This window comes from Meleagris gallopavo, chromosome 20 (assembly GCF_905368555.1).
Source record: "Meleagris gallopavo chromosome 20, MGAL_WU_HG_1.1, whole genome shotgun sequence".
Lineage (NCBI taxonomy): Eukaryota > Metazoa > Chordata > Aves > Galliformes > Phasianidae > Meleagris > Meleagris gallopavo.
In genome coordinates, this window is record NC_139423.1 from 7,513,516 (window position 1) to 7,538,779 (window position 25,264).

Sequence of the window (25,264 nt, forward strand, 5' to 3'; positions counted from 1 at the left end):
TCCAACTGTGGTGATTCCCCAGAGATAGAGCTATCAGAAAGGACATGTGACACACGGTGCATGCAGTGCCTCTTTATAGCATTCTTGATATGAGCATTAACAGTTTAAACGATTAAAACAAAATTTCGTTAACAGGAAGTAATCAGTGAAATGCATCCTCGCTTAAATCTGCTAATACTTCTTGTCGTCTGGTGCTCCAGCAGTGTACATTTGATGCAGCACACAGCCCAAAAGCTTCTTAAGCTCTTTTAATCTTAAAATCACAAAATATTGCATCTACCCAAAGTATTGCTTCATCTGAGGATCAGGCTCCTTCCTACAAATGGAGACCTACCATGTAAACATAGATTTTTCACCTTGAGATTCAAATTCTTGACTAACGTAACAATTATACTGCTCATCCTTGTTAGCTGCATTTAGGCACCTGGCAAACCATGCAGAGAGAAAATACATTAATAATCCCCTTAAGAACCATATTAGCAGAAGTTACACTGCTGTCTCAGGCTCCATCTTATCTCCATGTTATTATTTCTTGTCCAGGTGCAATGTGAGAGTACCACTGGTTTTGTCAAGATAAATAACAGTTGTGAAGTTGGACACACCTGAAAATTTTCCAGCAACCCTGGAACATAGACAACAACCACATAGATGTTATATGCTGATTAAAACACCTACACATGTACATAGTACTGTATGGTGTATCCCAACCTACATACTGTAAAAGCCCACTGAGATCCATTGAGAGCAGCCAGTACAGCAGCAAAGAGCCCGAAACGTCTGATATCCTAATAACAAACATTTAAATGAACAGAAGTTTCCTGTGGATCACACTAAATCTGTGACAAACATTCCACACAACTCAGAATATAGCTGATTTTCTATGAAATACGGTTATTTCCATTTCAGTTGGAAAATTTAACAAGAAAGATTGCAGCCAGGAAAAATTAGAGCATATTTTCCCCATCAGATAGAAAAGAGGCAATTAAGACATCTTCTAGGTCAATGAATGAGTCTAGACATGCTAATAGCTGCTAGGGAATTTGCATCTATTCTTTCAGCTTGCATAATATGTCCAGAAATTTGTCCAAAAGGAGAAGGAATGAACAGAATATGATGAAAGTCAATGTGCTCTACTTAAAGGAGGCTTGGGTCTGACCGCCCGTGCACGTGTGCTGCTTGGTTCTAACTGAGCTTTTTATTACATTTTCTGTATGTGCAGTGAGACGTAAGTTGACGTGATCAAATGCCTGACCACTCACTGTGTGGGAAGGCAACATGAGGCACGAGAATAAAGATGGAACAGTTTTTAACCTGAAATCCCTGGGAAAGGAATCTTCAGTGAGTGTCTTACTAATGGAATCCAGAAAGCATGAGGCAGTGCATTAGGTTGTGTTCCCAATAGGCAGGGAATTCTCAGGGTTTGCTGCAGTGTGCTCAGACAGCCCTGCACAGTGGCTGGCTCTAAGCACAGTGCATACACGGATTATGCTATTAACTTAAACCTTATTTTACGTTAGCCAATGTATAGGATGAGCTTAATCCATTCACATTTAAATGCCAACACTGTAAATTTTAAACTGAGAATCCTTTTATAGCCTATGGAGAGAAACGGGCTCTCTTCAAATGTGATTACGCTCATCCTAAAGCATTTTGCTAATAGGGGAGCATCCATGTGATGCAGGCATTTGCAACAGGGTGTGAAGAGCATTTCATTGCAAAGAAGGGCCTGCTTCCCTCCATTGGCCATGAGGCCATGAGCTCAAACAGATCCAAACACTATACACACACAGATGAGATAAATCCAATGGTGTTAATTTATAAATCTGTAATAATCAGGAAACTCTGTGCAATTCCCTCTCCCACTGCAGCTTCATAAATCATAATGCTTCAGTCACGAAGCAGGGTAACTTCTTTATTATTTATTTACAAGGCAAAATCTGCTGTAAACCAGGAGAAAAGCCAAGGGATGCATTGCTCAACATAAGCAAGGGAAGACCTGAGTTCATATTTTCACAGTAGTGTCCATCATCTTAAAAAGGAGAGCTCTGCTGATGGGATTTGGAGGAAGCCAGGGGTATTATCTTAAATTTAAGCCCTGTGGAAAGGAAGCCCTTGTGTGAACATAAATGTTTTTCTCTCCTAAAGCAAAACAGAATTAAATTCCTCTCCAGCAAACTGATAAATGCATAGAGCATTACTGGAAATGGAATATCTTGGCATGGATTTGTATGGCACAAAAGCTCCTTTTGGAACTGTAGATCTGCCCTTGCTCACTCCCAGTGCTGCTGGGAATTCTGGTGCCATACTTCTTGCCTTGCCATGGCATTGCCTTCCTTGGTGTGCTAAGCATGGGGAATGGGAGTTTGGACAGTTTTCTGTAGCCTGCAGGATAACCTGAGGCTGCTGCAGACATTCTGCCTCTGAAGGAGCTTCGTGGTTTTGTCATGACAGCAGAAGTGGAATTATGAAAGAACTGAGGAGAGCTGAATAACGGATTCAACCACAACTTCTTAGTAATATAATAGTTCTTATTAGATTAAAGTATTAAGGGAAAAAAAAAAAAAAAGCTCAGAGACTTACATATTCCTTTAATAGGTTATTTTGAGCTTCCATTGAAGCAGATACACTTTTAGTAGATTGGCTTAAATGCCAATTGGGTAATAGAGCAAGAAGAAAAGCCATAATCTTTCTTCAGAGCAGAGAGTCATTTACAGCTGAAATAAGCCTAATTACCACAATTGAACTTGTGGAACCCCTTGCCTTTGTTAATAGACTTACTGTGCTAATAGCTCCGATTGGACGTAAAAGCCAAACTAAGAAAAACTTTGTGTACTTCTGAGACATTAATGTGATCTTTCCCCACACAAACAAAGAAATACTACTTTACACTTATGTAGCAGAGGCTTAAAGGGGAAAGTTTTGGTTATTTTACGGTTTTTAAAAAGCTTAAAGCGATGGAAATAGTATCGTTACAAAAATCTCTTTTCCAGAATACAGCAGATCTGTAGGTTTTATTATGAAGTTGGAGAACCAAATCCCGATGGCATTGAGACTCTCAGTTATCACTGTCAGCATTACGGAGTGAGCTGCTGCTTAGCAGAAGGGTGACCAAGAAAAAGGAGAAGAAAATGTTCAAAACCAACCAACACCCCTCTCTGCAGTTGTGCTGTAAAGCAGAGAGGCCACAGAATTGAAAAGCATTGACTTGGGGAGACTGGGGCTGTGTCCAAGGCTGGCTCAGGGCGTGTTGTCAGCACCACACGGTTTAAACAAATAGAGCACCTTTTTCTGTTCCTTTTTTTGTTGCTCATTGTTGGTTTGTTCCAATTTCTATGTCACTTTGATAAATCTGTTTATAATGAGCTTTATGCAGTCAGTGAACTTCAGAGCAAACACACTGATGGGCTGTTCAGCTGCAGGTATTCTCACCAATCACATTCAGTGCAACTCAGTCTCTTCTTTTTCCCCTAGAACGTAACAATTAATATTGCAAAGCAAAATCTTTGGCTTTAGTGACACACGATGTTAAAATAACGGAGAGCAGGTGAAGGGGGAAGGAGTCCCAAAGGAACTGCAATGGGAAGGCTCCATGTGCCGTGTTGTGACCTGCTCTCAAGCTCACTCCTCTCTCCTGTCCTTTTGCCAGTCTCATTTTCACACTCTGAGCTGACATGAGTGGCATATTTGTGTGTTAATCATAACTGCTTTAAAGCACAGCTGCTGCCACTCTGAAAATTCATGTTGAAAATTCAGGTATCGTTGCAAGCTTGATTTCTTATATAGCAGTGTGTTGATGTATGGTGTTCTGTGGTATGTGGGATTCAGTTTCAAACTTCGGAGCTGGAAATTTATTATACTGCTTCAACATAATTCACACAGAACTTACCGTGTGTGTGCCAGCTGGAACCTACTTGGAATTTGTTATTTTCCATCCACTTCTGCAACAGTGTCCCATTGTTTACAAGGAGAGCATGCAGTCTTACATAAGTCACTTGCTTTCATGCACTTTTTCTGCATTATTTTACTCAATTTGTGAAGGATTTAAGCACCCTGAAGCGTGGGGTGTTAGAAGCCATAAAATAATTGAAAATAAAAACTATTTTTGGCTGCAGTAATGGCCTGTGCACAATCAGAAATATTAAACAGCATTTAAGAAGTGTGGGTGAGATGTGATGAATGAGCTGCATTATATAAAAGTGCCTTATTCAGGCTATTGAGTATAAGAACTAATATGGGAAGGGATGCAAGGGAGAATGTGGCTTTTTATTACCAGCTTGCTACAAACTTGTTGTAGGATAATCCTTGTTACTGAGACCTAAAGACAAACATTGTCAAACACAGGCTTTGATCTGCTGGGATTCATGGGCAGCGTTGGGTATCTGGATTATGTTTTGGGAAGTAAGAGATACAGAAACATTGCAGCGCTGAGGAAATGATGCAAGTGAGCTGACTTTCCACAGACTTTCTGGATTGTTTAACAAACCTCGAGGTTCTGTTATGTGCACTCAGTTTTCCATCAGCATTGCATGGACTTGGTGGCGTGGCAAAGAAATCCTGTCCCCTTGAAGTGCTTCCATCGTATCCATGCCTTTCCTCATTATGGCTTCATGGTAACTACTCAGCAGTACCATCTGTGTATGACCTTTGCCCACTGAGTGCATCTCCTTGCATTCGTGGCTGTGCATGGCAGGCACGGATGTGTGCAGTGCCATTCCTACTGCTGAGACTTCGGAACACAGTCAGACAGTCGGAATGAGTTGCAATCTCAGTTTGCAATCTTTTGGTTTTTGGAGGGTTCAGGTAATGACTTACTGAGTTCTAGCGTTGCTGCTTGAAAATTCCTGGCCTGTTGTAAGCAATATTCTCAGATAAATGTCTGCTGGCATATCACTGACATTTATACCTAGCTTGTTACTTACACTAATATATTGCTTTTAGTAAATAAATGGGATAGAAAATAGTATTTACCTTGCCATATCATGAGAAAACTATTCATTCTGTCTGACATAAACTGAGAGATACTGTTTATATTGCTGCTCCAGTGAGCCAAGAAAAGCTGCACAAATATGTCATGACCATACAGTGGAAAATGCCTGCATACTGTTTTCCATGTATCTGTAGTCAAGCTTCAATATGACAGAATAACAAGAATATCCATGATGTTTTCTAAGAACTCGGGCTTAATTTGGGAGCTCATTTATGAGACAAAGATCAAGTTCTAGGAGTGTTTTCTGTGCTTGAAAAATGTTTTGATATCTTTGTCAGCCATCAAGACAAACTACAGAGAGCATCTCAGTTCATTGGCTTCATTGCGCGATGTGAATTGAGTTCTGACATTCCCATAGGTCATTGCCACACAGCTGCTTTATCTGGTATGAACCTGGCATAAATCTAGGCTTCCACGGAGGTCCTGTGTTCTGTTTTTGTGAATGTTCGTGTTCTGTGCATTGAGCAAGCTCAGGGAACTGCTCCAGCTAAAACCCAACCTTGCCAAAAAAAAATTGGCTGCGTAGATGTTAATACATAGCAGCAAGCAGACAGGACCACTGGTTTTGACAGTAATGTGCCATATGTCAAATTAAAGTAGTCATGTAAGCACGACTGAAGGAACGGTTGCCGTGCCAGCCCCATCTCCTGACGCAGTGCTTCCCTCAGAGTGCAGACGTAGGAGCTAGCAGAGCACTGGGAGCCTGCAGCACAAACTGGGAAGGGCTCAATTGAGGTAGCAGACTGGTAGCTGCCTTAATTTTCCTGAATTTGTGCACAAGTTTTAAAAATTACAGTGCCTGCGTGATGGGAAGTTCCTGCTGATTGCTGCCATACTGCTTTCCCTGCTGCAGAGCTCCCACCTTCACCTGTTTCCTAGTGTTGAAAAATGTTTTTTCTTTGTAAGTTCTACTGCAAATGTAAATCGTTCATTTGTAATTAAATGACTTGATGAGTCATCGGGTCGTTTAATCACAGATGATGGGTGACCCAGTGGCCTAATGGATAAGGCATCAGCCTCCGGAGCTGGGGATTGTGGGTTCAAGTCCCATCTGGGTCGTAGTGCCATTCTTTTGTGTTCAAGAAATGTTTAGATCTACTGAGGGATGTGGTTTCATGGGGAAAAAACTGATGATGATGGTTGGACTGGATAATCTTAGGGGTCTTTTACAACCTTGGAGATTCTATGATTCTGTGACCTGTTTTCATGACTCTGTGCTTTATGTATGTACTGCCCATTCATGAGCCCACGGGTATTTACCACAAGTATTACTTCTACTATTTGGAAAGAATTATTGTAGCTCATGTCCTTCTCTCAACCACTTTGTTTTGGTAACTGCCAGACCTAAGAAATTGCTCTCCTTCATCTAAGTACACAACTTACCCTTCAAAAACACTGCAGAAAGTTTTCCACCTATCAGCAAAGGGTAAATTTTTGCAATTCTGTAGTTGGTTTCTATATGAGTTTTTCATCTTATGTGGTTTAAATTCCTTTGACAACAGATTTCTGACTCCAGTTTAATGCAGTTTGTTGTTGATTTCCTTCCTGAGAGGATGCTGTTACATGGGGATGAAACTGTTTTCAGTGACTGATGGGAGTTGGAAAGTGCTATTGAAGTTTCTAGCAGATGACCCTTTAATAAGATGTATTTAATTGGATGAGACTTGCAACAAATATTGGCCATCTGTTGAATAACATCAGAAAAGTAAAGAGAAACAGCAACAGGAAAAATCTTAAACAAATGAGCAAATGAGCTTCAATTTCTTGATATAATCCCACACAAAACAGGATGGTGATTAAATTTTAAACCCCAGCCTGAATCCTTTCAGAGAAGTGTCCAAAATGATGGGTGGTTTTATAGGTATCCCTCGTGCCCAGGAGAAGCTGAGCTTCCCCTTTTTCCTTCGTAACCTTTGAAAAATTCAGCCCTCTCTTTTGAACCTTTTCACATTTAAAATGCTCTTTGCTGCTCCAGTCACACTTCTGAGTCACACGGCTGAGAGGCAGAGAATGGTTCCTGCCATAAAAGTCTGCTTTCGTGGGATGAAACTTCAGGTCCGTAGCTGTGCAGATGCTGTGGCTGCCCTCCCTAGCTGACTGTGTTGGCAGCATTAGCATATCTTTAATATCTTCCCTCCTGTTGGATCACTGGACCATTATTTGACCATTATTTTTATATGTCATGAATTAATGGGACAGTAATGTTTACTTATCAATGCTTATTTTGCATGAAGGCAAATGAAGTTATCAAATTAGAGCTAATGTAGAATAAATTATCAGATCGGAATCTTAATAATAATTACAACCCAGCACAAAATGGGAATGCCTGTGTATCTTCTAACTAAAGATATTGAAATTGGCACCACAGATCCAGTAATACAATAAATACTGCCAATTTCATTACATCCAAATGATTTGTTTTGGTGTCAGCAAGTGAGTAAATACTGCTTTTCAATTTTTTTGTGTGTGCCTTTCAGACACAAAATTAATATAGTTAATTATTAATGCAGTCATTTTAGCACAGAATATACTATAGAACAAGGCACAAATTTGATTAATTGTGCAAATAGGAATGAGCTAATTGTTGGAGTTAACTTGCTGTCTAAATGCACTTCAAACTCTCACAGAGAGAATCACTAACATTAAGCACTATAAGGTGGATTTTTTGTGGCACAAGTTTTGTAATTATCTTTTTGATTTAAACCTCCCCAAGCTAAAATGAGCTGGAAAGAGCAAATGAAATCAGACTGACGAGAGGGAAGCATGGGCTGCTGTTCCTGTCGTGATTTTATTCATACATGACTTTATGAAATTCTGTTTCAAGCATAAACATGAAGTGGGACATAAACAGGACTTAAGAGCTGTAATAACATTTGTATTATGGGATTGGATCTTCCATCCTTTAAAATGAAGTGCTCTGCTTTTGAGAAAAGAAATAAATGTGCAAGTCAGGAATATTTTGCTTTTATACTTCTGAAGCCCCACTACACTATTCTGGAATCACAATTGTGTGAAAGTTAATGTCAAAGCATGCTATCATCTTTTTAACAGCTTTTACATGTGTCAGTAAATGTAGAATTGGGTGATTATCTCTGTCCTGTAATTGGGAATTCATCCTCCCATTGGGATTGCATCCAGGCAGGTACTGCAGGGAGCTGATTTCCTGGAGCTCAGCAGTGGCGAGATGATTCTGTTCTTATTGCAAACAGCTTGTTTGGTGTCGTCCTGACCCCACTTACATCCTGGGAAAAAAAATAAAGTAAATCTTTTAGTAATAGTAGTAGAATTAGTGCGTGGATTGTGTTTACTGCCAAGTAAGGTTTATTAATTTTGTTAGTAAGTTAAAAGGTTTCTCAAATAGAACTAAATACGTATATTTTAATTCAAAATACACTAGAATATATTGCATTCATCTCTTGGCATTTGGGTCTGGCATTTCTCTTCTGTTTTTGTCCTTTGCAAGTCATGCTAAAGGAAGGAGCTGTTTTGGTTTACAACTACAACTACCCGTAGCTTGATATCGTTGAATTATTAATAAAGTATTCAGAAAGGCAAGCTATAAAGCCAGTACTAAAATATTTCCAAACGTTTGTACAGTTTTGACGGTAAAACCCGCCAGCTGTGCTAGGACATTTTCTGTAGTCGTTCAGATTGCCGTGCTTCCAGCTGTGAGGCAGATCAGGTGTTACCATGAAGCGCCTGCGGCCTGCAGTGCAGCACGGCCTGGGGGCAGGATGGGGGCAGTGGGTGGGATGGGGACGGGCTGGGGGCAGCCTGGATGGGCTGGAAGCGTGGTGGCAAAGCCTCCAGAAGAGGAAGGCCCTCGTGGCTGCTCACTGCAGGACCACGGTTGGAATGTGAGCAGCTCTGGCAGAAGCCGTTTTGGGGTTTTCCACAAACCCCTTTACTTTCTCTTGGCTCCCTGTTAGGAGCCCTCTGGGATTCTGGCTGTATTACCAAATAACATCCAACAGCTGCATGCTGGAGATTGGTTTCATGCTGTATCCTCTCACTTCATGCTGTCATGAACCATGTACAGCCTGTGCTGCTCCACATTACCCGCTCTCTCAGCCCGTTTCTTTTTACATCTGTTAACACAACAAGCTGAAAACAGCTGTTTTATTCCAGACGTCGCATTTCTGAGGTTAGGCAAGTCGATGAATTAGTGCAGATTCTTAAGGATGAACATTCAGCCTTCACAGGAAACATTTGTGGGCTTTGTGTTGCATTGCTGAATTGTGGGAGCTGCACCCTGCCCTGCTGCAGTGCCTCTGCTGCTGGCACACAACGTGGTGAAGGCAGATATTTGAACTACAGTGGTTTTGAACTACGGAAGTGATAGAAGAAATCGGTCATAGCGAGTCATCTTTTTTGCCATTGTGAGTTCTTGAGATAGTTATTTCGGTTCTGGCTTTGATAGATGACTTCTGGATTATTATTCATTTATAAAATGGGACACCTCGAAGGAGCAGGATTAATAGCTGTGTGAAATTTTAGCAAGAACTTTCCACAGGAATGGTGATCTCTGTCTTAAAAAAAAAAAAAAAAAAAAAGAACACAGTTAACAATGAATTGAAACAGTTTTCTGTGACATACTCGAAAATTAATATCTTCTACCTCTTTTGTTTAGCAAGCATGGCAGTATAAAAATAATATAAGGTACTTTCTTTTCCTTGTAACTGAAGGTAGAAATGTCAAATCTAGAAGATGTGGTATGTGAGGTATTTTGCTATATCCCGACTTTTAAAAATGTTGCACATGCAGCTGCAGGAATAAATTCATCTCTTTCTCCCCTGGCACTACCAGGTCCGCTGAATTCATTGCTGGAAATGAAAATACATATGCAGCCTCTGCCAGGCATGCAGCCAGTATTTGCACACTGCTGCAGATCTTGCAAAGCCAGCTTACCGGCAGCATCCATCTGTTTTGTTCTTAGTGTAAAGGAGTTAATGACCTGAGTAGTTAAGACTGTCCAGGCGATCTGCGTAATCCTTTCACACAAATAAGATATTGTTGCAACTATTACTTTCTCTCTTTTTTTTTTTTCTTTCTACTTTGTAGCAGAGATCTTGTTTCTGTCCTCCCTCCTGTTTATTTAGCCTAATTGAACTTGACCAAATTGAAAAAGAAGAAAACGTATGGAGCAAAGTCAGACATTTGAATGACCTCAGGTTGGACTGGATGACCTCCACAGGTCCCTTCCAACCCCTACAATGCGGTGATTCAGTGTAGCTGAGGATATGCGTCCAGTTACTGCCTGGCAGACTCTGGGAGCTCAGAGTGAAGAGTCAGCCTTAAATTTATCAGTATTGTCTTCTTGTAGCTCGTATACTTTGACTTCAGGGTAAGTTTCTGCTGCTGCTTGGAGGAGGTAGATTGAGGGCTGCAGAAACTGCAGTGAAGATAAAGATAACCCGTTAAACAAGCAAGATATAGCTCTCCGTAGATGAGCACTTTGAGGTGCTGTGTGACCTCATGCTGTTACAAAAGAGCTTTAAGAAACTTAAGAACAGGATAAGGTGGCGAGGGAGAGTCTGTTTTCCTTGTGAGCCATGTTATCCCAGAGCAGACTGTATTGCACTGGACGGGGGGCAATTTTAGGGAGAAAGGAATTATAAGTGACAAGAGGAGAGTTTGCATGTAGCAGGTTTAAGCCCTAGCCTGGGTTCTCTCTTGAGGTAGCCCTCTCCTGTACGTGGGGTGAAATATTGTCAGGAAAAGTAGCTGATGTGTTACAAATTGCACGTGTTGAAAAAGTTAGGGTAATGCAGTCTGTAAAATGCCCTGTGGATTTATGTCCATCACATTCAAAGGTTCCACTTCTTCTGACTTGTGTTTTTGATATACAAAGGAACCCTCATTTGTATTAAACACAGTGAAAACGGTGGATTTTTTGTAGAAGTCATAACCATAGCATCATATCCAGAACAGGAGAAGAGAAAATCGTATTTAATTGTTACACTTTATGCTCGAGATGTACTCCCTATTCCTGAGTTTACTCTATTCCTAGTAAATTTATTTAAACAGTAATGCTTATTTAAAAAAAGAAAAAAGTAATTAATACTGAAATGGCTTGTCTGTTTTGAAGCACTACTCTATTTCTGTTTAATGTAATTACTGTATTTAATCTTAGAAGGAGCTAATGCATGCCATGTGACAAATTTGTTCATTGCTCGGTGTCATGCAGAAAGCAAAAGAAGAAGTCAAGCAGTAATATGGGTCCCTTGGGGAAATTCTGTGGCTTCACTGAAAATGCAAAGCATGTAAAATAGCAACATAAAAATTATGAAGTGCTCCATATGACTACCGAGGCCCTTAAAGTTCTCTGTTATACTCCGAGACAAATGCAGAGAGTGATTTCGTGCTTATTTTAGTTTTATTGTAACTCCTTGGTCTAATTTGGAATCAATTCTTGCTCCTTTAGACAATAAAAGTAAAAGCCAAGAACAAATATTGTTGCACAGAGTAATTTCCCTGTTGCTGCTGATCGGACCTCTTCTTCCATTACCTTTGAGAGAATCAATATTCAGCCCTAGAAACAAATTATGTAGGCAAGCATACGTATAGCTGTTGAGGTCAGGCAAATAATTGTTGTAGTAGTGGAGACAAAGCTTTAAAGTTCATTTCGAAAGTTAATAGAGGATTTTTATGCTACTTAAGATTTGAAAAAATATAATTCGAGTTGGGAAAATAATCTGGACTGTGGCAGAAATAAGTCAAAGATTGACAAAGCTCACTGGTTTCTCTGGCCGATCGGTTGGACTTACTTAGAAATGCTTGCTGTCATGGTGTTTTTTAAATAAACTTGCATAGAAAGGTTGTTGGTTTTTTTTTCATGTGTGCTCTCCATGCAGCTTCATTTATTTCACTGAAATAAATCAGGGCCGTAGCAGAGAGGACCACTTCTATTGGGAAATCTCATCTAGCCCATTAGGGGGTTGTTCTCTCAAAAATGGGAGTAGAAGTGTGGTTTTAAATATCTGTTGGATCTTTCTAATTCCAAGCATGTAACATGCATGACTTCTGCCTCAATACATTTACCCCCAGTTCTTGGGAATGCTCGTGTCTGTACAGCTCTCCAGACACAGGGCTAAATGTCGCGTGGGTGACTGGGGCTCAGCGAGAGCTTTTCTCCTTTGTAGATCATCTAATAGAGAAGATTGCTTCTGTTATTTATTACTGTAATATTTCATTTCTGTCTCACCAGTCTGTGTCACATATAAAAGCTACGAGTAACAGCATTTTTTAGCAGATAGCTCCCATCATGTATCATACTGATAACCTTCACACGTCAGATAATTTAGAAAACAGCTTGAAATTTATGGCATTGTCTTGTAACTATAAGAGACTGATTATAAATATATATATTTAATAATGACACATTTTTCTCAGCACTGTGAACTAGAAGAAAAGTACTGGATGGAACAATTGCCCTCGGTCATACATCATAAATCCCCAAACTGCACAGTGCATCGTCTGCTTGTGTTTGGAGAAGGTGCAGAGTGCTCCTTGCTGTTTAACCAGTCAGCCTGGAGATACTGCTTGCTTTCCAGCAACTAATGTGTGCCAGCTCTTTCCTGCTTATACTCTTGTTAAAATGTAAAGCAACAAATTTCCTGGCAGCCTCTGCAAAGCGGTGTAATAGAGCTATCATTAGGAGAAAGTGATGAACATAATGTGAGTTCTTAGCAGTGGCAGTAAGCGAAGTGAAGCTATTAACAGCTTTCCAAAACAAGTAACGACTGAAAGGTTACTTCTCAGCTTTATTACTAAAAATGTTGTGGTATTTTAAGCAGGTAATATTTAGTTTTCACTTATCTGTGATTTTTTTTTATTAGGAAATCTCAAGCTATGCATTGCTTATTGAAAATAAAACTTCAAAGTTACTAAAATATGTTCTATTGACTGAATTGGAAAAATGAAAATTTAGACATGGGATTTTATGTATGATTCCTGCTAACGAGGGATCTTAGCCCAGTGTTGTTCATTTGCCATTGAATTTATCATTCACCAAAACCTGCTTATCCCTTTATTTATGTCAAAGTATGCGCTTTTCATTTGAATATTCTCAAAACATGAGACAGTAGTCATACTTTTGAGCTGCTTACTAAATAACTGAGCTCTGAGGAGAAGGGTAACACACAGCATGAACAAATAGGAAGTGCAGGAGAAGGAATGGAGACTTTTGGTGGTGAGGTGTGAGCGCCGAACCATTAGCAGAGTGAACAGGGAGGGTTAGAAAGCTCTTCTTCTGTATGAAGCTTTAGTTAGTGATTGTGTTTGGAGTGTAGTTTGAAGTCCAGTAGGACAAATGCTGTATGGCTTGCCTATGTTGGCAGCTGAATTGGAGTTTTCATTATGATGTGATTGGCAGAGTTTTTGTGGAAGCCAGAGGCTGCAGTTCAGAGCCATAGGATGGGGTGGTAGCAGTGAGTGTCAGTGTTTCTCCTACGTGTCTTAACACTTATCACATATCAGTATTAAAAACAATGACAACACTGCCTCTGTTCCTGAGTAAAGGCAGAGCTGGGCTCGCCAGCCTAAGATCTCAGCTTGTAAGAAAACATCAGTAGTGCAGCTCAGTTCTGCAACCCTTCCAGAGATATTTTTCCATTCCTTTGCAAAGATGATCTTGTATTTTTTCCAAATATATGATGACTGCTCACAGAAGAAATTATTGAACATTTTTATTTTCTGAAGGATGTAACAGGATTATTTTTCTTCATGTGATTTATTCCTGCAAACACAAATCAGGCTATTGTCTTCAAGAGTGGAAAGTTTGGAACCAAAAGTATAATTTGGAAGTGAAACGTTTTTCAGCTGCAAGTAATATTAATAGTAATTGCCACTTAGTGGTCTTTCATTTGGTAGAAACAAACTATCAAAATGATAATTGTAGGATTCATTGGATATAGATTGATTAACAAAGTAGACTAGCAAGTGGGCAGCGAGCATGGAGCCAGAACTGTGGCTCTTGTGAAGTCAGCTTAGATGGAATCAGGGGAGCAAAGCCCATTTTGCACCATTTGTCCAAAGAATAAACATATGCCATGTCAGAAATAGAACAGTTGGAGACGATTGCTGCATGGGCCACTGCTGAGAAATAGCTGAAGAAAAATGTGAGGGTGATTAGACTTCTTTCGAGCCAGCTGATGGACTGAAGGTCGCACAGAGGCTGGGATGGCATTGTGGTGGCACGAGGGGTTGTGCACTGCAGTGACACCAAATGCACCTGACAGCATCTTTCTCAGTTCTCTTCGTTGGGTGAAAGAACTTCATGCACATTATGAATGGGAAAGAAAAGTGAGATTCCACAGAAAATCAGCTGTCTTGAAAACCTGTGAGGCTGTAACTTGGTTTCCAGCGAAGGTGGAAATGCACTGCTTGCAATTCTAAGTCTAAAAAATCCGTTAGATATTTTTAAAACTCTCCTTTACGATGTTGTACATTATTTACTGGAAACATCTGAAATGCTCAGGTAACACAGTGTATTATCTGTAAAGAAATTGTGTATTACTTTGGACTTTTTATTATAATCTTCTGACTCATTGCAAAACCACCTGATAGCGCAGTGTTTGCATCAAGATGTTCCAAGTCTTAACTCTAGATTTTTCAGTTCTGCTGAAATGTGGACTGATGATGACATACCAGAATGAAGCTTAAAATGAAAACAGAATCTCTGTAAGGGTGAAAAGCTACAATGCCTGTTAGTGAAACAAAGCTCGCTCAAGCAAATTGTTCATATCTGGTTTTGTATATGTATGACTTCTGCTGTGTGACAGCCTATAGGTTCTGTCACATTATATAATTAGATTAGAATAAGCTTTCCTTATATGAAAAAAGTTCTTTCAGATCATTCATAAATTTCTAAATGGGACTCATTCTGTAAATGGGACTCATTCTGTAAGCAGAAGCTAATTTTCTTTTCCCGTTATCTCCTGCCACTCTGTGATATGAGAACACTTTGTTCTCCACAAGACTCTTCACTTAGAGCATTGGTTTCTCACAGACATAATTAACTAGCAGAGACACTGGGTTTTCTTAGACATCTTCATCAAGGCATGCAGGGGAACAGATCCCATGCCCAAGGCTGGCTTTCCTTCCAGTTTAACATACCTCATTTATGGCTCCTGTTCTTGCCTGAACACAGAGTGACCGTTCCAGCTACAACATGGTTTGGGTTCAGGAAATGCGATTTTCACACTATGGGATGTCTTAATCATTGAAAAATTGTCTTTTGATTTTTAAATGTGTTTATTTCCCCAGTAGCTGCATAGTTTACTTGACATCTGCCTTTCTTATGTGTCTGTGTCTAGCATTAGGCTCTACTTTCTTTGAATGACTTACAGGTGAGATGTTTGCCTCTAAGTGTCACCTTATTTCCTGCATAACTACATTTGTATCAACAAAAGGAAATTAAATGCATGCCTCTGTAACTGTTGTTTTCCATTTTCTTACCAGTTTGCTGTTTTGTGGTTCATAAGAGATGCCATGAGTTCGTTACCTTCTCTTGTCCTGGAGCTGACAAGGGACCTGACACTGATGTGAGTACATTGCCATTTGATATGTCGTTCTTCTAAGTATTCTTATGTTGTGGCATTCAACTGTGAGAAGATATGACAAACAACATCAATAGGTTCTAAATGGTTGATGTTTATAGTCCTCATTCTGAAGTGAATATTGAAGATTTATGGACTTTAGAGAGCTGTTTTTTTTTTTTTTAAACAAAGTTAACAATGGATGAATGTATGACCAAGATCAGTATTCCTCAGAATGTGACAACCCTGAGGTGTTTACCCAAGCATGAAGCATGAAGTCAGCGTTTTATTTTGTTTGCTTTGTTTTGTAAGCATTTGATACTAACAACACCCATGAAAGGCTGAGGGTTTTTCTGAGCTTGTTTGTGTACCCAACATATCTCAAGGTATAACTTCAAAGTTGACTCTGCTCCTCGTCCTCTGTACCCACAAGGATCTGCAGCTCTAAGTACATGCCATGGATGAGATAGATGATGATCCAACCTAATCTCGAGCCAGCAGGCTTATCTGAGATAGGTTATCTGGAACTTATATTATTATATTCATGCTTGAGCTGGCACACCCGTCAGGATATGCCCGTTCCATCTTGCCCTGTCAATACGTGCACATACAAGCAGCATTTCTGGTCAACAATCAAACTTTCAACACATCTGCCTATATGCTGAGACATATCTACAAGAATTTTGTGTCACCCTAGTGAAATAATAAACTGTTTGTTCACATAAAAATAACATTTATTTGGGATTTCTAAATTCCACTTTACAGTGAAGTAATTTAACATCTGCTTATGGGAACAATGCATTCCAAGTGTTCTTTGTCTAAATGGCTCTGTTTTGTCTCTTGTAACGTATTCATGCTCTAGATTGTAGGCTATTATCTCCTCTGATGAAACACACCAGAAGACTTTTCTTACTAAGTTTTAATGAGCTTCTCATGAATGGTTTTAATATGCTAGACATGAGATCAGTGAATAATGAGCAGAAGCTGCAAGGGGTTTTGGAAAGTTTTCTTATTTTTAGCTGGGCTTAAGTACAGTAGCTAAAGTTTCAGTCTAAAACTGAAAAGTATTTTAAAGACAGCTTGTTTGTTAAACATTTCACATAATGTAAATTTAGGCACATAAGATGTGCTTATCTTTGTGGCAGCAGACTGAGGTTGCTGGCAAAAACACTGCTGCCCTCAACACCCACTTCTTCTCTTTGTCACTTTCCCCTGCCTTCTTTCCACTCTCAGAGACTCCTGACCCCACTCATCAATTTGCTCCCAGATGGTGTAACCTGGAGATACTGCCTCCTTCAAAAGCAGATGTGTGCACTAACTTCACAGCAGTGTGACAATTAGAGCAATGGGTCAGGCTGGCAGTTAAGGTTGGACAATTTCTGTGAGCCATTTTTTTATCTGTTGTTGCTCAGCTCTCAGCATTTATTATATTCAATTTATGAAGTTAGAGGAATAACTTCAGTCCCGACTCCTTCATACGTGGTAGATGAGCAGTGAAGCACTCCATGTTTGCACTACAGACTGTTTCTTTTGTGTAAGTGAAAGATGCTGCTTGTTTGACTGTTCTACTCTTAATGACAGGTCCGCAAGCACATCTTAAACTTCGGAGTATGATGTCACAAAATAGATATGCTAAATTGAAATGTTGAAAATAAATGGTGAAATGTTGAAGTGATTACCACAGGATCTTTGTTTAGGAGTTCCAAATGCATATATATTTTTAAGACATCATGTATTTCTTCATAGCTTTTATTATTACTACTTTGGCAATAGCTTACAGTGGAAGAAGCTCCACAATGCTCTAAATATCACTGCTAAAAATATCTTCCTATATTTTGCTCAGGTGAGGAAATTTCCAATTTTTTGCAATAAGACATCTCTTTGGAAATGTGTGGGGTTATTTTCTTAAGCTTTCTCAAGTGATAGACATTTATTATGAGTTTTTGTGTCACAAAACTCTGTGTGATGTTCCTAGTAAGAGCAGCAAGGAGCCAGCAGGTCAGGATCAAAGGGCAGTGTGGGCTGCTAACGAACTGCTTGGAATATGCTCTGCACTTCCAAGGGAGTATTGTTCTGCTTCCAGTAACAGTTATAAACTGTCATGCACGGCACTGCTCACATAAATCAAACAATTCTCACAAACGCTTCACTGGAATAATTATCAGTAGCATTTATTTCACTTGATAAAGAGAATCTGAAGTCTGGCAGCCACAGAGACACCTCTCAACCAGGGGCCGCAGAATGTCAACGTATGGAACATTTCCCACTGTGATACAAAAGTGCTTTTTGCAGCCAAAGGAGGCAGTGCTTGCAGGTGTGTTTCCACACATCCCGCTGAGGTCTGGGTATCTAGGACACGATGGCAAGCATTTATTTATAGGTTTGTCTCGAGGCGAGGTTGTATGGCATTCACACTGCATGCCTCGGGGGATGATGAGGGCTTCTGAGCAGCAAAGTTCATTAGTCACTTAGGGAGACTCCAAAGAGGGGAAACCCTTAGTTTTTCTAGTCATCTTTCTGGCTTCCATGGAAGGGTTTGTGTGGTTGAAGGACAAGATCTTGAAAATAATGTGTTTTTTGAATGAGAGCATTAGAATGCTTTCAGAATAAATCATGTGCCAAGCGATTTCCAATTGCAGAGGGACTGTGAGCAGTTCTGTGGCTGCTGCAGTGCCCTGCGAGGAGAGGAAGCATTTCCCTAAATGGACTGAACAGCTGCAACAGAACTTAGTTTTATATCAGGCAAGTCAGAAAACAAAAAGGGTTTTTACACCTTCGCCAACCTTTTCTTATTTCCTAGCCCTTCTTACACACCATATAGCTGCATGTTTTGTAGTAAACTTTGACTGTGTGGCTGTATAGAAGTCCAGTGACCTGCATCACACTGACAATAGTGGTGTACAAATATTGGCTCCTTGTGTAACATTATTATTTGCTGCAGTACTCCACTGCTGTAACAGAGAAAATAAGTTATTTTTTATTATTTATCTATTATTTATTATTTTTTTTATTATTACTTTTGAATGCCTTAACAAAGAGGCATGCAGGAGAGAGGGAAGCCTAAAATCACCCTCTTTTCTGCTTTATCCAGGTTGAAACGTGGGGTTGCAAGATCTGGTTTTGTGCCAAAACGAAATATTAATGGTCAATAAAGTGGTCACCTCGATGGCTGCTGCTGAAATGATGGTGTGTGGGGAACAAAACTGTGGTTCAGTTGAAACAACAAGAATTCAGGCAATCCAAAATCACTGCGTTTCTTTAGTACGCTAACTCTTTAAAATATTGTTGAAATAGATTGAACCCCACTCCCTGGAGGTGTTCAAGAGCACGTTGGATGGAGCCCTGGGCAGCCTGCTCTAGTACCAGATCTGGAGGTTGGTGGCCCTGCCCGTGGCAGTGGGTTGGAACTCGATGATCCTTGGGATCCCTTCCAACCCCCTGCCATTCTATGATTCTGTGATTCTATGATTAACTTTTTAAACGAGCCTTTAAAACAACGTGGATTGCACAAGGACTCAGACATCACAATCTCTGCATAGGCACTGTTCTCCTTTCAGACTTGGAAGGTTTATAACCAAAATAAATAAATAAATAGAAATTGAAAAGTAAAAAAAAAAAGGGGGTAGGGAGGCAAACAACTGTATGGTCAAGGGAGATTAAATCTGATTTTCCTACTCAGAATTACAGTGAATTCTTAATATTTAAGCACTCAGAATAGAATGAATTGATAAGATTTTGATTACACAAAATGAAACAGCAAAGCCATCCCATTTCATTTGCTGGGGTGGCTGACCTTGTGTCTGCTGAAGGTGACATATATGGGAAAGTGGATAAGCCTCTTGATATTGAAATTATTTGGGAGTTTTATTGTATTAAGTATATATTAAGTATATAAGCATTCTAAATTTGCACTGAGGTTGCATGGGATGCTGCAGTAGCTGAATATTTTCCATAGAGGCTTGGACAATTCAGTGAAATGAGAAAAATAATTCTTGAGGAGGGAAAGAAGCAGTGAGAGCTGATGGTGATGGTGCCAGCAGGACAACATGAGCCAGCCTCCTGCTGGAGCACCGTGTGGGCACAACGGCACAGAGCTGATGAGTGTTGTGGAAGGATAAGTTGCAAGGGATTGTTCTGATTTTTAGTGAGATGCATTGTATAGAATTCTGCAGCTGTACTGGAGAGGAATTTAGAAAGGAATGGAAATGCTAAGGGTCTTTGACTGCTTTCCATGACTGTTGAGTTCTAAACAGGGATCATATGGGCTGGAGTTTGGCACTGGGCTTGGAACAGTGCTCCTGGCACCTCCTGGTTGGCTTTGCTGGCTTTATATGTGTCTTTTATATCTGCAGGAAGCATGCATACATGTTCATGCTAGGAGGCTGGTTTCAGAATATTTCCAGGGTTGGATTTTGGGATCTTTTGGAAATACTTCCAGATTTCAGAGTGAAAGAAGATGGTTGCTTTACTGGTCTTTACTGGGAATTCAAAACAGAACAAAACAGAACAACAACAAAAAAGCAGCTGGAAGCTCAGCATTAAGACTTACCCAAGAACCCAGTTGAAAAGGGATTTTAATCAGAAAGCTCTGCAGCCCTTCTCCCAGGGATAATGAAAAGTGCTTTGCCTTTAACCATTTGGTTGTTGGGCATCGTGAGGGACACAAGCAGCAAACACACATCACTGGTTAATATTATCAACAAGAAGATTTTTGTTCTCACTGATCTGAGTTTTGGGTGATAGGCAATCCTATACCAGAAATATTTTCTTGGTAATTAAAATAAAAATCTGCTCACTTCATCACAGAAGATACACAAAGGCAGGCGAGTCTGGCAAATAGCAAAGTTTCCTGCCTGCCAGAATAACAAAAATATACTCCTAAAGGCAATTACAGTGCAAGCATAACTTTTGTCAAAATGGTATTCTTTATAATATTCCTACCCCCTTTTCCTACAAAGCCAGTCCTAGGGACAAAAAAAAAACAACATTACACTCAATGCAGCAAGTAGTTTAAAATGTTATGGTACAAAAAGAATACTTTTATTACAAGACCAAATGCTTGGTTTCTTGTGAGTGCTCTGAATTGTGAATCTCTGCAGAGTTTTGGAAGTACTTTATAGAGAAATGAGTGTGCCGTGAGGGTATTAGTTATGGTTTTGACCTGAAAGCCAAAAAAATTAACTATGGGGAAGACTTGCCTATCAAAAATGTGATTTTTAATCATTTAATGATGATTTTGACATGCAGATCTTTGAGTACACTGATTGAAATTTTAGTTCAAGCAGGACCAGCCCTGAGGTAAGACTTTTAATAGCTGAAAGAGAAACATCTGAAGAAAGACGCTGTGTGCATTGTGTGAATAGCCTGCATGTGCTCAGCCTGCACTGGGGCTGCACCACGAATGGGTTCACAAACCTTGCCTGCTTACAAACCCTTCCTTCTGCTCTGCCAAGATAGCCCTTGGGTTGACTTTCTCAAAAGAGAAAAGAGCTCTTGAAAAGAACAGCACAAATCTTTTGCTTCCTTTTCATGGAGGGTGACCTCCCATCCCAGCTGAGCCCCGTTCACTGGGGCTTCCATCCCAACCCGTCAGTTCACAGAGCTCACGGCTGAGGCCCTGCACAGGTGCAGTGCGATATTCAGTATAACACAGATGATCCTCAGAAGAGTTAATAACCAAAGAGAGTACTGCTGAGAGATAGGAAATTTGTATAAATGATGGACCTAAAAATATCAGCAATTTTCATAAGAAGTAAGCATCTGAGAACAATTATTAGGCAGTGATATTATAGAAGGAGAACTCTCAGCGAAGTTATTCCCAGTAGTAAAAAGAAACCTTGTTGATAGGGCTGCAGTTTTAATGGCAGTAAGTACAGCTGATGAAGCAATCTGCTGGGCAGTGGTGTACAGTCAGAACTTCTAATTCCCAACGATGAAGCTGACGTTATTCCAAGAGCCCATATTGTTAAAGTTGTCCGGATTAAGTTTAATATAGTTATTCCTTTGTCATCTTATAGTTACCATTTCCAAAAGTTTGTTGTGTCAATCTTTAAGCTGTGAGTAAATAGAACTATGTGATACTGGGATGCAGAGGGGGAAGAAAGCTTAAGATTTACTGATCGTTTTTTTCTTACATGAGAAGGCATGTAAAATGTAATGCAGGCATCTCTATTGGGTTCCACCTCCACAATCATGTGTTAGAAAGAAGTCTGATTATGGCATCCTGAACTTATCAGCTGGAGGGGTGGCACACGGGCACGGAGATTTTGCAGAATGCAAAACACTTTTAGCAGTGTCTGTTTGTGAGGTGGCAGTTCTTGCACCAAAATTAGATGAAATCTTAATTTGGACTAAAACGAGTGGGTTACTTTTGTAAAGCTCTGTAGGTCCCATATGCCACAAATAATTCTGGGATGTGTCACCAGGGAGCATACCTATCTTTGTAAATTGTTGGTAGCTGTTTCCTTGGGCTGCTGGGAGAAATGTGCTTCTAATTACTGAGTTAACTGACAGGAGTTTTGTTTCTGAGTATAAATCAAACTCTGGGTTGGGGGAAGAAGAAGCACTTGTAGGAGAAAGGAGGTTATTTCATCCTTGGGGTTTGCCCATGGAGCAGAGGGAAGAGAGGAGGGGAAGGGTGAAAGGAGCTGGGGAGGGACCCTGCCTAGCAGGAGGGGATCCTCCTGGCTGAGCTCTGTGTGTTGGTCCAGCCATGGCAGAGCCTTTGAGGGGCTTCACATAAACACATTCCATTTGGTTCTTGTGCTCTTGTCATCTGGTTTGCTTCCTCTTCATTTCAGCTGTCCATTACCAAGGTAACATCCAAGCAGTTCACAGATTTTCTTTAGGTTTTGGAAGAGATCAGAGTGCCTTTGAAACAGGCAGTGATAGCAGGGAACATGTATTCCATGGCATTGCTGTTGGGAAATACTTTCTCATGTTTATAATTGGTCAGATTTCTGTAACAACCCGGTGAGAGTTGATGGCAGCAGGGTTTAGGCCGACAGCATGTTACCTGCACTGAAGGACATCATTCTTCCCCTTCCACTGAAGCTGTTCTGCCAATCACAGTCCCTTCCATAATTTGATTTCAGCTACTCCCTTGCAGATAAACATTGGTGTGACCCATGTGATTAATGAAACTTAATCCTTAGAGCACCATAGATCGCAGGCTGAGCTCACAAAGTAAAGGCAAAAGCGTATAATACGTTCTGCTAATGACAACTTAATAGGTACAAAGGTCAGAGACTGAGTTTTTCTTTCCTCTTTTTGTCCCCACGAGAGGGTACTTGCTGAACTAAGGCATGAAAGAAATTTCTCTGTGTTGGGAAAACCGTTGTAATCTGTAACAAAGCTACTTTCAGGTCTGTTTCTATGGCAACTGTAGCATCAGACCAGCAAAGAATGGATCAGAAAGTAGATAAAAGCCTCTATAAAAATAGTTATAAAAAGCATATGCAAAGCTTTGGCTACTTTTGTTTCTGCTTCTCAAGAAAAAAAAAGCAGTAACCCCACAAAACCTGGAGTTTTTTGAAACCTGGTAATTGTGGTCAGTACTGGAGGATGAATAGAATGAAGAGTAAATGATGGCAATCTGAACCCCACAGTCCTAGCACAGAACTGGAAGAAGACCTGGCTGTTTGCCTTATAAATAGCTGTATTAAATCCTTCCTTAATTCAAATCCAATTTTATTTTTCAAGGTCTGTATTAGTACCTACAGATTGACCTACTTACAATCAATGAGTCATGTTCTATTGTTTGGTCTGGAAGCCCAAAATCCCATTCCTCACTACGTGTTAATGTATTCAAAAATAGTAGAAAGGTTTTTACTTAATTAAAGTAAGAATTTTAATAATAGGGACTGTAGGTAGTAGTCTTCAAAGTTTGTTCATGTTATCCTGTTGACTTTGTTCTCAGTCTTGAGATTAAATGAAGTCAGTAGTAAAGTACAATTTTCAGTACTTCTTCATTACAAAAGAACACTTCTACACGTATGAATGCTAATTAATATAAAAGAGGAAATAAGAATTAACCAAGAAAAGGTGGAAGCTTTGAATATGGAAGGTTTGAAGTTGGGAAAGTATGGAGGGTAAACAGCAGCGAGTCAGCAGCTCTGGTTTGGTTTGGGCAAATGGAACGTGGTAATGGACTGTGCGTTTCTGGCTGCCATTGCTGACATGCTGGGAGCCTCGAGGGCTCTGCCCTCTAAAGGAAATCACTTTAATAGAAGAAGCAGTAGAAATTCAAACAGTCCTGTAACTGTTAGGAGATATGTACAATCCCTCAGTTTTAACATCTGTCACTTGTATCCTCGTGTGCCAAGAGCATGATTGGACCATTCACGAAGACAAAAAGAGCTGTGCAATCAACAGACTTTGTTCAGTATTCCCACATAGAGGGGATTTGCAATAAATAATATGAAAGACTTCAGTCAAACGCAAATGGCGTTATATTTAATGCACCCAATTTAGAAACATGCCACTCAGAGGTAAAATTAAGCAAAACAGAAATACACGCTTTTTTTTTTTTTTAATTTGCTGGAAGGACATTATGCAATAGAAAGGGCAGAAAATGTTCTATTCTACCATTCCATACTAATCCTTTGCTCTGATGTGAGAAGGTACAGCTGTTTACTGATCTTACCAGCTCAAATCAAATCAAAGTGTTTCCCAGTGCTTTGTGCTTTGCTGTAATGAAGCCTTTAGGTCAAATGAGGAGAATGGTGCTGCACCAGGACTTAGACCTAAACGGGCACCGGATCTACGACTTACTCTGTACACCTAAATTGAGTCACTATAATGACATAATAGCCCCAAAATAACTGCTATAATAAAAGTTTATTTTCTAAAATGAATGAGAGAAAAGTGCTTTTTTTTTTTTCCTTGTTAGTGTTGAACAGCACTTTGTTTTGATCCCTCTGCTCCTGTCAGAGCACAGCCCATTCCCTCAGGTTCATTACCGTGTGTGCTGCCAATACTGTTGGGATCTCTTCAAGACTTTGGGTCGTTTGTCATTGCAATAAAAGACCAACGCATCTTAATCGATACAGGCTTCCAAAAATTAAACATTTCCTTCAGCAGAGGCTCAAAATGACCGCATTTAAAAATAAAGTACCTTTTTAATACATCGATTATCTGTCTTCTCAGAATATCACAGATGAGGAAACCTCTGAGGTAATGGTATTTTCTGAACAAAAACCTCTTGGCAAAATCTTCCCTATTCTAAAGAGGACTATTCTAAAGTGAAATTCCTCATGCACACAGATGGGGTGTATGCACACAGATGCTGTTCCCTGTGTGTGCCCAGTGATGTTTGCATTCACCATTGGAGTCAGCAGGAGCTGCAAGAAGACACTCCGAGCCTTAGAAAATAAAAATTAGGCTGATAAATCATGACACCAAATCCAGGAGTGTGTGTTACACACTGCTTAAAATATCCACTAAGATGCATGCTGTTTGCACTGACTTTTGCTTATGCAATTGCATGTCAATTTGTGCGTAAACATTAAGTACCTAATGATAAATAGTGATATACTCTCTGTACGTTTAAAAAGCGTTACAGTTGTGCTGATGTGTGGGTGCAAAAAGCTCAGTGCTGCAAGTAGGTTAGGCAAACTTCATAGATGAGAATTTCAAAAAAAGGAGAGGAGGAAAAAGTCTTAAAACTGGGGTTCTCTGATGTCGAAACAGTTCTGCAAAATCATGCAAGTTCAGCCAGCTAAAAAAAAATTATAAATAA

The 25,264-nt window shown here is 39.9% G+C and overlaps 1 protein-coding gene and 1 non-coding gene across 3 annotated transcripts in view; both read left to right on the forward strand.

Annotated features, from left to right (window-relative positions):
• The window catches only part of PRKCA (protein kinase C alpha), a 112,914-nt gene that overhangs the window by 30,860 nt on the left and 56,790 nt on the right, over window positions 1-25,264 (forward strand). For both annotated transcript variants that reach the window (XM_085240471.1, XM_085240472.1), the window contains exon 3: window positions 15,449-15,531. In XM_085240471.1, coding sequence (XP_085096597.1) covers window positions 15,449-15,531 — 83 coding nt within the window. The remainder of the gene's footprint in view (window positions 1-15,448; window positions 15,532-25,264) is intronic.
• On the forward strand, window positions 5,974-6,046 carry TRNAR-CCG (transfer RNA arginine (anticodon CCG)). Its single transcript has one exon. It is a non-coding gene; the product is annotated as a tRNA-Arg (tRNA).